Source organism: Carcharhinus amblyrhynchos, chromosome 14 (assembly GCF_965287045.1).
Source record: "Carcharhinus amblyrhynchos chromosome 14, sCarAmb.v2.hapA, whole genome shotgun sequence".
NCBI lineage: Eukaryota > Metazoa > Chordata > Chondrichthyes > Carcharhiniformes > Carcharhinidae > Carcharhinus > Carcharhinus amblyrhynchos.
In genome coordinates, this window is record NC_137337.1 from 41230574 (window position 1) to 41245518 (window position 14945).

General features: G+C 39.8%; 1 protein-coding gene across 5 annotated transcripts in view; it reads left to right on the forward strand.

The window, feature by feature from the left end:
• arid4a (AT-rich interactive domain 4A) overlaps window positions 1–14945 on the forward strand; it is a 103102-nt gene that overhangs the window by 75317 nt on the left and 12840 nt on the right. For all 5 annotated transcript variants that reach the window (XM_080202779.1, XM_080202782.1, XM_080202783.1 and 2 more), the window contains exons 15-18: window positions 1844–2048; window positions 4919–5187; window positions 5909–6124; window positions 8405–8489. In XM_080202779.1, coding sequence (XP_080058905.1) covers window positions 1844–2048; window positions 4919–5187; window positions 5909–6124; window positions 8405–8489 — 775 coding nt within the window. The remainder of the gene's footprint in view (window positions 1–1843; window positions 2049–4918; window positions 5188–5908; window positions 6125–8404; window positions 8490–14945) is intronic.

A 14945-nucleotide genomic window follows, 5' to 3' on the forward strand; every position in this document is an offset into this window, starting at 1 on the left:
TATAATCAGGGAAGAATTTAAACACAAAATATTTTAATTTGAGATGTTGACCAATGAGACCTAATGTGACGGGCAAACTTGATTCTGGGATAGGATAAAGGCATTTTTGGATGAGCTGATGTTTATGGAGCATGAGAGGTCAATGAGAAAAGCATTGAAATAATTTAGTGGGAATGTGACTAGGGTACGAATGAGGGTTCTAGTGACAACTGGGTTCAGGCAGCGGTTAGACACGGGAGAAAATTAACCTGTTCCACCTGCCATGGGGGTCGGACCGTGGGAAGGTCCATTGATCTCGGGTTGGATTTTCTGGTTTTGAGGCAAGCACGGTCGGAAAATCTACCCTGGATGTCAGGAAAACTATCTGACAGTGCAGAGGAAGTGGAGTTGAGAGAAGGGGGACATGGTAGTATTGGCAGACCTGTAAAAGCTGACAACATAGCTTTGGATAATGTTGTCAGTTGGTGATCTCTAAATGAGGAAAGAAGAAATAGCCTAAGAATCTTGGAACTTGTGAGAAGGTGTAGCTATTGAAGGTATCAGCTACAATTGACTACTTAAAATTTTGAATCAAGCAAGGACAGTTTCAGAATGATCAATGGGGAAGTGACATTGAAGGAGGATCTTGTGACAGTTGTATTGAAAGTTGAAAGTGAGGAGGATAAGGAATCATACTGCACCATAATCAATTACTGAAAATGTTGATTATGACTTTGGTTAAAGTGTTTGATACGTGAGAGGAGCAGAAACTTGATTGAAGAGATTAGAACAACTTAAATGTTAAAATTTCCCCACAGCATTGTACCTCTATCTTTGTAGTTTTCTCCAACTGTATGGCCCTACAAATTCTCCTTTTTTTTTCACCAGTTGAGTTGTTGTTTCTCAGTTCTACCATTCGTTTAAATAGTGGAATATTAAGTACATTGTTACCCAAATTTACAAGCTGATTGGGGAATGTCTGGTTGGAAAAATCAGTTGCTGATGAAATTTAAGAAAAATTCCATCAATGATTATTTATTAAAATTTCAAATACACCAATATAATGAAAGATGACTCTCTGCCTAAGACATTAGCATCAGCATAATAAAACTAGTGGTGATAGTGTTAACTATCCTGAATTCTTCAATCAGAAAAGCAGTTGATCTATTTTGACCAGATTATTGTATTATATTGTGTCAGATCTGAGCCTACCCCAGAATTATAGTCCTGTTTCCCTAAAACCATTCCAATATTCCTATTAATGACATTGGCTGGAATTTTCCAACCTCGTGGCTGGAGATTTGGCCGAGTGCCAAATTCTTCGTTCTCGCTGGCAGCGGAGGTGGGGCGTATGACACTGGAGAATTCTGGCCATTGTCTCTTTCCCTGAAAGTGCCGCCCCACTGATGTGAACTTTGTCATAATTTACTGCAGCCTTTTAAATAAGAGTTTTTAAAAAAAATCATTATCACTCAGATTTGCTTGTGTTCTTTTTACAAATGCTCGTGGATACGTTTAAAACTCCAAATCTGGGAATATTTGTATGAATGTTCATTTTCTGAAATTGCTTGGCTACAAAATATGCGAGCTTCCTATATATGATCATTTTTCCTGACTGAAGTTAATACATCAAAATCATAGCAAGAAATGTGTAATTTAGTTTACTTGTCTATCTGTAAAAGGGTTCATAACCGAACAAAGTGTTGCATATCTAGTTGAGATACCCTGGTTGGGTTTCTTTATGATTGAAATATTTTGAGCATTATTCTTGATTTCCTGCCTGCAAGTTTTATATTCAAATCTAGTTATACTCAGTGGCTTTATTTCCAGATCTATGCATTTCCTTTCTTTTTCTGTATCTTAGGTACTTGTATGGTTTTGAGGAATACTGTCGTGCAGCTGACCTTCGCTTCAGGACCATTCACCACATGGAATCTATAGGAAGACCAGTGAAGAAGGACGAAGAGAATGGGACATGTGATCCAAAGAAAGCACCTACAAATTTAGATGATGAGAAAAGTGATGACACTGAAAATGACAAAGAGGAAAAAGATGTGAGATCTCCGAGAGTAAGTAATTCTCCAGCTTGAAACTAATTGCTGACAGGACATTGTAAAGGTTAAACGTTGAATTTTCTGTACAACGTTCTGAGCAGCAATGACATTGGTTGTTTGAGAGTCATCACCATCCTAATGCAGAGTTTCAAGTGTAAATCACTACTGTGTTGCCACACATCATCAACATTTTGTGTATAAACGTTATGGTATTGTTGTAAAGTTGTGATCCAGTTTTCAGCTGCCATCTTGATCATCAATTTAATTTGATCAGCATGCACGAAAGGAATTAAATTCAGGGTAAATTATCTAAAGTCTTTGGGTTGCACAAACCATCTTGTAGTAACTGCTTTGAAGTTTGCTTAGATGAAGTCTGTAGTACCTGACATAACTTCTAATAAAACCATAATTTAGAACCTATTTAGATTTGTTTTGCATAGAACGGAGATTCCCCAGTGCTGAAGAAAATTAGGGTGATGAGGTCAGGGAGGAAGAACGTCAGGGCATGTTTATCCCTTTAAAGCTGCCCAGCAAATTGAGGATTTTTTAATCATTTCTGAGGATCAGAAACTTCCACCAGGCAGGAGACATCAACACCACCTAGTGGCCGAATCAAGAACGGTATGCTGGAGACCTGAAAGACATTGAAAATAGATGATGCGTGGCACTGAGTAGATGTTCCAATTTTCTATACTTGTTTTGTAAAGAACATAACAAATAGGAGCAGGCCCCTCGAGGCAGCTTTGTCATTCAATAAGATCATGGCTGATTTACTTGTAGCCTTCACTCCCCCTTTCTATCTGCCTCCCATAAGCTTCGATTCCCTGGTACACCAATAGCCTGTCTAACTCGGCCTTGAATTTCTCCGATGACCAAATCTCCATCTCTCTATGGGGTAGAGAATTCCAAAGATTAATGACCCTTTTAAAGATGAAATTCCTCCTTGCCTTTGACGTAAATGGGAGACTGCATTTTGAAACTGTGCCCTAACTCTAGTTTCTACCTTGAGAGGATGTTTCCCCCTCAGCATCTATCCTGCCAAGCACCCCATCAGAATCTTTCCTAATAGTGCTTACTCTTACTTGGATGCAGTACCACAGCTACCAATTTCTCTTAAGTTCTTGTTGAGATGGCAATTCTTCACATGTTGTTTCGTTTGCGATGTATTATCACAGTTGAAATTTATTTTCTCATTCCTAACTACATAATCCAGTAAGGGTCAGGATAGCAGTTGACATTCCAAGCTCTTGATTTGCTAATATTCCTTCCCCTAAGCTTGATTCTGAGGCCAGTTCTCTCTTTGCACAACTCCAGACACATTGGGAATTTAATCTGAAATCATCTAGTCTTGTCCCAACAGCAGAGAGGATGTCATCTATTCAATCTATTGATCCCTATTCAGCAAATTTTACTGGGATATGTGCTTGTGGATGTTGTTGATACACTATGCCTTTTACTACTTGGTTATTGGAGGGGCTCTGGCATAAGTAGATGTAAAGAAGTATTAAAACATCAGAATCCACAGAATGTGCTAACTGCAGTTTAAAAAAAACTGTTGCTTATCTAAGATGGCATGATGGCACAATGGTTAGCACTGCTGCCTCACAGCAACAGGGACACAGTTTCAGTTCCGGCCTCAGGTGACTCTGTGGGGAGTTTGCACGTTCTCCTCCTTGGTCTGAGTGAGTTTTCTCCCGATGCTCTGGTTTCTTCCCACAACTCAAAGATACGCATATTAGGTGGAATGTCCAGGCTAAAATGTGCCTTAGCAGGATTAGTGGGTTATGGGGGTAGGGCCATTCTGCGATTGTTGTCAGTGCAGGATTGAAGGGATTTAATGATTCTCTGTTTTTCTGTGTCAATTTAATATTTGTCATGTTATTGAGTTTTTAAAATTAAGTGAAAATATAGTTCTGAAGGAGGACATTACAAGTCAAAGCAGTGTTGTATGTCTAAATATTAATAGAATTTTCCAAAAGATGTACAAAAAAATCCCCTTTCCTTAATTGATAATGACTTTTGCCCCTGACTAGTTTGCACTAATTGTCTGCAATACTGCAAATTGCAATTTGCAGAAGAGCAAATGGTACTGTAAAAATTCATCTTCAGTTATTTTATTAGAAAGATTAAGGTTTTCTATTGGGCTAGATGCTTTTAGTACAAATTCTTAGAAATTCTGTTAATTTAATCCTTGGGTGAACAAATGTAATTCACTTTAAATTGGCAGGCTGTATTGGGATGTGTACTATATATAATTAGTTATAAAACAGATTCTTGGTTATTAAAACTGTGTATCTATGTTTAATGTCTGTTTGGGCTTATTGCTGGAATGGAAAACAATTAGTTTGATATTCTACATCTGCAGAAATTCAATATTTCAGATAACTGTGCATTTTGATCTTTGAATCACTTCCCGGAGATAGCAAATGCCTATGTTTAATATATTTTTGTTTAATATTAGACATTATATCTAACAGCACCACAATATATATGACGTTTTACAGGTTTGTTCTGTGAAATGCTGTTAACTTCTGTTATATTTATTCCCAAGCAGTATTGGTGATTTGATAACCCAGTTCTTTGATAATATACTTTGCAAAGGTTTTTAATTATTTTCAAATCTTAACACCTACTAGTTCACCGTTAATAGTTTTTGCATGTTGTTAAGGAAAAGTAACAATGAAACATTAATTGCTCATCAGGGTGCATATTTTAACAATACCTAACTGAGGTGAATAATAGGACTGCTTAATCTGCTTTGATTAAGGAGCCTTTATCATACAGACTTGCGTTGAAATCCAGAAGGAATAGAAAATTGAATATTTTTGTTTAATATATTGAAGATTTAATTATAAGCTTGAGTTTAACTAAACTACCTGCTTTAGGGTCGGAGAAGAAATGTCACACCTGTCAAAAAAGAAGTCAAAGAATTAAAAAAAGAAAAGCTGAACGAGGAAATTAGTAAAGAAAATAAAGAAGTGAAGGAGGACTCCAAGAAACAGGGGAAAGAGACTGACACAGGACAGCAGAAAAACGTGTCCACACCCAAAAGTAGAGTTGAGAAGAATAAGAAGGAAGAGTCTGAGAAAGATTCTGAGGAAGAGGAGGATGATGATGAAGACACTGAAGAGGATCATGAGGATAGACAAAAAAGGTATGTACATTGTTTAATATGCTGTTGCTTAATATATTTATATACTATATATACACACACAAGTATTGATTTTGCACATAAAAGTACGTATGATCTACAAAAGAGCCTCTATGTAGCGAGATGCACATTTTTTTGAAAAATGCTTGGAATGCGATGATGCTACAGAGAATTGATGAACTGTTTTGTGTGTTTGCAAAGCCATGAAGTAATTATGCTTGAATTTCATTGTATCTGATTGGATACCCTTGCTCGGAGTAAATGAGAATGTGTAGGTTTGTTTCTCCTAAAGACAAAGTTCAACTGATTAGAAAACAAAGAACTTAGTTCTTACTTTTGCTACATTTTGCATCCTTTGGGTATCCTGAAGCATTTCTTAGCCTATGAATTTTTCTTCGGCAGGCAAATGTTGCAGCCAGTTTATACACTGCTTCGATAAACAGGGGAGATAAATGATGTGTAAATCTGTTTTTACGGTTGCATTTTTTTTAGGGAAAATATACTGCGGGCAAGCCAGGCAGGGGCCGAAGCTTGTTGCATAAGCACACACCATGAACGAAATGAAGCCTGCGCACCTTGTGATCTATGTGGCCTAGTTTCAAGTTAGATGGTGCCTTAATGATGCCACTGAGGAAATCCACAAATAAAATTTATTTCTGACAATTTAGAGCCTGTGCTATACCTCTTCATTTTCATCATTCATTTATTTCTTTGTTTTTCTCAGAGAAGGGAATGAAAATAAAGAGGAGGAAGAAGAGGAGGAGGAGGAAGAGGAGGAGGAGGATGATGATGAATTTGAACGATTCCCTTCTGGAACCAAAGTTAAAGTAAAATATGGGCGTGGAAAAAATCAGAAAATCTATGAAGCCAATATCAGAAATTCTGAAGTTGATGATGGCGAGGTTATCTATTTAGTACATTACTATGGTTGGAATACACGGTAAGAACGTTGACTTTACAAATTGTTGCAATTATTTTAATCATTCCGTTTATTTCTGTTGGCTACTGTAGTTTGGACTTGATTTCTGAATAAGCTTGATTGTAATTTTTACAAGGCCATCAGAATTGCAGTTCCTAAAATGCATTATTGTTCCTTCATTGATAGTACACACTTAATTCCACCTCAAGACTGTTTTAAAAGAGAAGTTTGGGGCACTGCTGTATTAACTTAGGGTCTATTTCAGATGCTGGCCTGAAATGGTGTATGGCCAGCAAATGATGCTGAAATTTTCGCCAGTCTTCGTGTTAGTAAGTTACGTAATTTCCTCAGTCATATTACTTGCAAGCGTGTGAAAATCCATGTAAACTAAGTGTAAGAAGTCAAGGACCAAGGAAGGCACCTAAATTATTTGGTGGCCCTTTAAGTTTCACCTTAAACATAAAGATTAAATTCCAAAGACCCTCAAATTGGCGTTATGCACATCAGACACCAAATGGTAAAAAAACTGCAACTGTAAAAACTTTTCAATTTTTATTGCATTGGGGCCACAAAATAGAACGTACGTTTTTGCCTCAGTGAGAAGAAATAAAAATAAAATTGCCATAAAATACCTGGGTCCTGCTACACCGAAAGTTTGAGATTTACAGCTTATTTATAATGTGCATAATGTTGTAGTATGACATTTATACATTTCTTCTGACTTTTACAATGAAAATCTGCATGTTTTGATGTAAGTTTTCAAGAAATTCCAGACCATTGTGACTCTTTGACCATGCATTTTTCACGAAACCTTATGCCATCCTAGCAGAAAGTAGGTACAGTGGACCTAAAAGTGCAGTCCCAAAACAATTAGCCCTTTTGGGTTTTAATTGGTTACTTTTGGCATTTTTTTTTCTCCTTTTGGTATCTTGCCATGTGTTGATTCTGGGTGACCATTCAGCAAAGTGCTTTTTTTTTACCTGGGATATTGGTGTCACTGGCAAGGCCAGCATTTGTTGCTCATTCCTAATTGCCCTTGAGAAGGTGGTGGTGAACCACCTTCTTGAACTACATAATCCATCTGAATGGATGCTGTCAGGAAGGAAGTTCCAGGATTTGATCTAGCAACAGTGAAGAACTAGCAATTTAGTCCTAGATTAGGATGGTGTGTGGCTTTTGAGGTGGTGGTCTTCCCATGGATCTGCTGGACTTGCCCATCTGGGTAGTTAAAGGAATAAACTTGCAGGACTATGGAGAGAATGGTGGAAATGCTCTTGCTCCATGAAGAGCCAACATGGTTTTGATGGGCTGAATGGCAGCCTCCTCTGCAATAAATGACAGTGACTGAGTGGTTTGAATCTGGAGTTCACTGCCTGAGTGTGTGGTGAGGACAGGTTCAACTGAGGCATTGAGTTATTATCTGAAAAGTAAGAATGTGCAGAGGCGAATTGCTGCTGCAGAGAACTGACATAAACGTGGCAGGCTAAATGGCCTCCTTTTATGCTGTAACCAATCTATGATTTTATAAGCTTGGATGTTAGTGCTGACCTTCCACACTGATCTTTTCACTCATTTTACAGGTTGTATTACAATATGTTCAGTATTTCCCTCTGTTCTGCACCTCTTAATCTGGTATATAAATTACTGAATTGGTCTATTTGCTCCAATGCAACCTCTCATGAATTTGTGTTCTGCTTTGTGTATAGAAAATGTAATCCATTCTTTGACTGACTTTAACAAGAATTGAAGCCCTTTCAGTGTTGTTATATACTAATATAAATAGTGAACCTTCAGTATTTTAGTCATTTTACAGAAGGAAAATTGAAATTAAAATTATCCATTTATTAACATTTTTCATGCCATCTGACTGGACGATAAGAGGAGAAGAAAAGCCTTATTCAGTGTATAAAGAGGTGGAGCAGAGAAACTATATAAAAGTGCTGATTTATATAGCTGGATCTGGTGTCTTCTTTTACTTCTGTTTATTTTGGCTTGTGATGCCAAACTCCAAATTCAATAAGTCTCTTATTCTATTTCTGATTTGACTTAAAATTACAGTTGAGTACTTGGTTCTAATTGTACAGGCTTAGTTTTATCTGGACTTATTTTTCCCAGAATTTACTATTCTTTTTTGCCTTTGATCATGATAGAGATATATCATATTGTCTTCTGTTCCCTTTGCACTTCTTTGTTAAATGTAAAAATGAATTCCATTCAAATAGTTGGAGCAGATTTTGACATGTTCTGTTTGTGTTGCACTAAATATTGTGAGCTTCTGAAAGTATCAAATGTCTTCTTCAGGTATGACGAATGGGTAAAAGGTGATAGAATTCTCTGGCCTTCAGAAAGAGGTGCACCAAAAGGGAAGCATAGAAGAAAATTAAAGGTATAAAAAGATGTACCCTGTTTTTATTAATCACTTCTTGATAGTTTTTGCGTGACATCATAGCGTGGGGGGGGGGGAAAAAATCATAGGACCATTTTAGCCAGATGTACAGTGACTATTGATGGGTCCTTGTGGTGCAGGAGTTGCTAAACAGAATGTTTGCAAGATTACCACTTTATCTGCTGTAAATTCCAGTATTTGGGCCTTTCTCCTCCCTCACAGGCAACGTGGGGATAGGAGTTCGCCATTTAATTTGATCGTAGCTGAATGATACCTTAACTCCTTATACCTGCCTTTAATCCACATTATGTCATATTTCTACACTATTTACCAAATTCTATCAAAATAGACTTTCAATCTGATCAATTCTAACAATTTAAAATAATTTAAAATATTTCCATGTTGATGGGTAATTATATATTTCCATACAATCCCTACAGTGCAGAAAGAGGCCATTTGCACCCCCCCATTCCCCGTAACCCTGTCCATTTACCATGGCTGATTACCCCTAACTCTCACACCTTTGGACACTTAAGGGTTAGCTTGTATAATACAGGAATTGTATTAAGGAACCTAAGTTGGTGGGTTCATTTTATGCAGAGCAACCAGAGATAGCAACATATCCTTTACCTGTGTTGGTCATTTTGTACTGTTCCAATCTCCTGATGTCTGTTTTCCCGTGCTCCTTTCTATTATTTATTTTTCAATAGAAATCAAGTGTATTGTGGGGAAGTAAGGAAATAAAAATAGAAAATACTGAAAATGCGTGGCGGGTTTTGTTTGCATCTTAAAAGGGGCATGTTCTTTCAGAATTTTGTTTTAATTCCAACCTGCTAATGCCAGAAGTTGTGGAAATCCCTGTCTTACACAGCTGCTAAGCATTCTTTTCCGCATAATAAGAATGTAAATTTGATGGTATTGGACTCGCTTTCAAGGAAGCTCCTAGTTAATGTTAGCCTTCTATGCTCAATCTGAAAGAAACTCTTGAAGTTAGGAATTTTGCAGGCAGGTGGGCACTAGAGACAAGAGCAATAAGAGTATTAACAGAAAGTATGGAACAAAAATGACCCTTTGATCAATTTGAGCATGCATGCCACACTATCTTTGATTATAAGAACATAAGAAATAGGAGCAGGAGTAGGCCGTCTAGCCCTTCGAGCCTGCCCCGCCATTCAATAAGATCATGGCTGATCTGTCGTGGCTCAGTTCCACATTCCCGCCCTTTCCCCATAACCCTTAATCCCCTCGCTTATCAAAAACCCATCAACCCGCGTCTTAAAAATATTTAGCAAGGCAGCCTCCACCACCTCAATGGGCAGAGAATTCCAGAGATTCACCACCCTTTGAGTGAAGAAGTTCCTCCTCAACTCCGTTCTAAACCGCCCCCCCTTTATCTTGAGGCTGTGCGCTCTAGTCCTGCTGTCCTTTCTGAGCGGGAAGAGCCTCTCCACCTCTATCCTATCCATCCCATTCAACATCTTATACGTCTCAATGAGATCTCCCCTCATTCTTCTAAACTCTAACGAGTACAAGCCTAGTTTATTCAGCCTCTCCTCATAGCTCAACCCCCTCAACTCCGGCATCAGCCTAGTAAACCTCCTCTGCACTCCCTCCAAGGCCAAAATATCCTTGCGTAAGTACGGCGACCAATACTGCACACAGTACTCCTGCTGCGGCCTCACCAATGCCCTATACAGCTGCAGCAAGACCTCCTACTTTTACATTCAGTCCCCCTCGCTATGAAGGCCAGCATCCCATTAGCCTTCCTGACCACCTGCAGGCTGGGTTTTTGTGACTCATGCACAAGGACCCCAAGGTCCCTCTGCACCGTCATCTGCTGCAGTTTTTCGCCACGTAAGTAATAGTCCTTCCTACCATTATTCCTACCAAAGTGGACCACCTCACACTTGCCAACATTAAATTCCATTTGCCATTTCCTGGCCCATTCGCCCAGCCTATCTAGATCCTTCTGCAGACTCTCCACACCCTCTGCGCAATTTGCCGTTCCACCAATCTTGGTGTCATCAGCAAATTTCGACACCATACACTCGGTTCCCTCCTCTAGATCATCTATATAAATGGTAAATAGCTGAGGCCCCAGCACCCACCCCCTGGGGCACTCCACTCGTCACCAACTGCCAATCCGAATAGCACCCATTAACCCCCACTCTCTGCCTCCTATTTGACAACCAATCCTCTATCCACGCTAACACCCTACCCCCAACTCCATGCCCCCTTACCTTCTGCAATAACCTCTTGTGAGGCACCTTGTCAAACGCCTTCTGAAAATCAAGAAAGACCACATCTACCAGCTCTCTTCTATCCACCGCCCTAGACACATCCTCATAGAACTCCAATAAATTTGTCAGACACGACTTCCCCTTAACGAAACCGTGCTGCGTCTGCTCTATCAAGCAATTCCCCTCAAGATGCCTCGCTATTTCCTCCTCGATGACGGATTCTAACATTTTACCTACAACAGACGTTAAACTAACCGGCCTATAATTCCCTGCCTTTTGCCTGGCACCCTTCTTAAACAACGGCGTAACATTAGCCGTTTTCCAATCTTCCGGCACTTCCCCGGAATCCAGCAACATCTGGAAAATAACCACCAAGGCATCCACTATCACCTCCGCCATTTCTTTCAGAACCCTCGGATGCATTCCATCCGATCCTGGGGACTTGTCCACAATCAGTCCCTCCAGTCTGTCGAGCACCGCCTCTCTAGTAACAATAATGTCATCGAGACCCTCCAGTCCTACCACCTTTCCATCGCTAACACCCAGCAAATTATTCACGTCTTCCTCCGTGAAGACCGAAACAAAAAATTTATTCAAGACCTCAGCCATTTCCCCATCCCCTACCACTAAGTCCCCCTTCTCATCCTCTAAGGGTCCAATGTTCACCCTAGCCAGCCTCTTCCTTTTTATATATTTATAAAAACTCTTGCTATCCTTTTTTATATTAAGCGCTAGCCCAGCTTTATAGTTTCTCCTACCCTTCTTTATCAACTTCTTTGTCAATCTTTGTTGACATTTAAACCTCTCCCAATCCTCTTCTCGCCCACTACTCTTAGCTACTCTAAACGCCTCCGCTTTTAATTTAACACTCTTCTTCACCTCCTTCGTTATCCATGGCTTATTACCTCTCCTCCTACGGTCCTTTTTAACCATCGGAATAAATTTCTGCTGAGCACCAAGAAAGATCTCCTTAAAGATCCTCCACTGCTCCTCAGCAGACCTACCTTCCAATGCGCTCCCCGAGTCAACATTCGCCAACTCTTCTCTCGTCTTACCGGACTCCCCTCTATTCAAACAAAGGACGCGTGTCCGGGAACCCACTTTCTCCTCCTCCATCTGCACCAGAAACTCCTCCATACAATGATCACTGTCCCCAAGAGGATCCTTCACCGCAAGGTCCCTAATTCTACCCGCCTCATTACATAGCACCAGATCCAAGATAGCTCGCTCCCTCGTCAGCTCCAACACACACTGTTCAAGGAAACTATCCCGGCAGCATTCCAAGAACAACTCCTCGAGCCTACCGCGTCCAACATGGGTCGACCAATCAATATGTAGATTGAAATCTCCCATAATTATGGCCATTCCATTCCTGCACGCCACACTTACTTGCGCGTTAACAGCCCGCCCCACCTCCAGATCATTATTCGGGGGCCTATAGACGACACCCACCAGCGTCTTCCTCCCTTTGCTGTTCCTAATCTCCTCCCACAACGATTCCACGTTCTTCTCTTTGGTTCCTATATCATCCCTTGCTACCACCCTGATGTTATCCTTAATCAGTAGAGCTACGCTCCCCCCCCCCCGCCTTTTTCCTCCCGCCTATCCTTCCTAAACACTTGATACCCCTGGACATTCAGCTCCCAGTCCCTGTCACGATGTAATTATAATGACTCAGGAAGCCTGACTGGAAAGGAATGTAGTTTATTTCAAAATGCAAAATAAAACCACTACCATGATGTATACACGGCAGCCTCTACTTGGGGCTACAGTTCAGCAGGCCCAGGCCTAGGCCTACCTTATAAGAAACTCAGGTAACGTTCCACTGGGCAGGCCACTGCCTGTTACCAGGGGAACCCATACTCAACAAACCCCACGGAGAGATCAATCAGTTTACTTCCCATGGACCTTGTTGGGGGGTGATCACAGTAATCTAGGCTGACACCAGTAAAGTATGGAGAGAATGCTTCCTTTTTTCAGGTGTTATCTTTCAAATGAGATATTGAAGTGAGGCCATTCTGCTTGCTTAAGTGAATGTAAAAGATCCTCTGATTCTATTCAAAGACTATCAACAGCAGTTGCCATTTGATCATGAGGAAAAATTCCCATTAATAATCATGACCCCTCCCCCAAAAGTAATCATGTAAAACACTGTCTATAACTGCAGCTTTGTTGTCTGTATTTTTTTTAAATCCTGAAGTACTATATTTCTTTAGGAGTGGTTAGAATATGGAAATCACTGCCACAAAAAGTATTTGAAGGAACAGGCTATATGCATTTAAAGTGAAGTTGTATAAACACGAGGAATAAAGGAATAGAAGGATAAATTAATAGATCAGAAAAAGTTAGGTGGGAGGAGATTCATGTGGACCGTAAACACTAGTATAGACTTGTTGAGAGAACTGGGCTGTAATATCGTGTAACACTTTGTAAACAGACTTTCACTTGATTTGATTTATTATTGTCACATGTATTAACATAGTGAAAAGTATTGTTTCTTGTGCGCTATACAGACGAAAGTACCATTCGTAGAGAAGGAAACAAGAGAGTGCAGAATATAGTATTACAGTCATAGCTAGAGTGTAGAGAAAGATCAACTTAATGCAAGGTAGGTCTTTTCGAAAGCGTGACAGCAGCAGGGAAAATGATGTTCTTGAGTCAGTTGGTACGTGACCTTGGAGTTTGTCTTTTTCCTGATGGAAGCAGATGGAAGAGAGAATATCTGGGGTGTGTAGGGTTCTTAATTATGCTGGCTATTTTGCCAAGGCAGTGGAAAGTCTAGATAGAGTCAGTGGATGGGTGGCTGGTTTGCGTGATGGATTGGGCTACATTCACGATCTTTTGTAATTCCGTGCGGTCTTGGGCAGAGCAGGAGCCATACCAACATGTGATACAACTGGACAGAATGCTTTCTATGGTGTATTTGTAAAAGTTGGTGAGAATCTTAGCTGACATGCTAAATTTCCTTAGTCTTCTGTGAAAGTAGAGGCATTGGTGGGCTTTCTTAAATATGGTGTTGGCATGGGAGGACCAGGACAGGTTGGTGATCTGGACACCTAAAAACTTGAAGTTCTTGACTCATTCTATTTTGCCCCTGTTGATGCAGGCGGGCATATTCTCCTTTACACTCCCTGAAGTCGATGACATTCCCCTTCGTTTTGTTGACGTTGAGGGAGAGATTATTGTTGCCGCACTTCTGAAATCTTGTTGTTTGTATATGTTTTCAAACCAAGATATTTGATCACTTTTAGATTCATAAGGTAAACTGTAAAATTTTAAATTTTAAACAAACGATCAGGTGAGATTTTCCAGCCCTGCTGAAGTCAGTTTGGACAGTTATAGGGACCAGATCAGAAAACCCAAAGTAAATTATGAAGCTAGACTAGACCCCAATCTTTTCTATTTTAGTGTGAGGATAAGGTGTTTCACTCCAGGTGTGATTTTATTGACACACAAGGAAGCTTTTATCAAAACAAACTTTATTTAATGGTACAATTTAAATATAATGAATGAATTAGCTTAACTTTTACTTATTACTTAAACATGAAGGGATACAATTTTTAACTGCTAGTTAAGTTCCGAGTTTCAATTTAAGCAATATTTGTCATTGACATAAACCCCACTTCAAAATCAGTTAGCAAACAACACAGGTTTGCATGCTGGTATGTGCGCCGCCAGTCTTTGAACACCCCTAGAGAGAGAGAAATAACTGTCTTCTGATACTCAAACAGCAGCCTGCATGGAGAGAAAGAGAAAGACTTCTTGCTACTTGCAGACCCAAGCAGAAACTGCCTATTTGTCTCTTTATGCTTAGCTCTGCCCATTCACATGGCTCTGCTTCTATCAATCTAATTAAACCCAACTCTGAAACCCAGAGAAAAACCAAACATTTTCAAAAATGCATTAGCTCAGAATAAAACAAGCACCCTAACTTCTACGCACTCTGCACAAGAAACATTATATAAATACATTTCTTAAAGGTACAGAATTGTCACAACAGCATACTGCAAATTTCACTGTGATGGGCCCATAAAATTCCACCTGTCATCTTGGATAGCATTAATTTGTGTTCACTGATCAACATTGGTACTTAGTCCATTCAGCGCTTGAATTTACAATCATTATCCTTGCTTACAATTCCATTCAAGGGCTCACCCCCAACCCTTTGTGTGCATGTATCTCTGTCTGACTGATATTGATCCATCGTTAGAAGCCA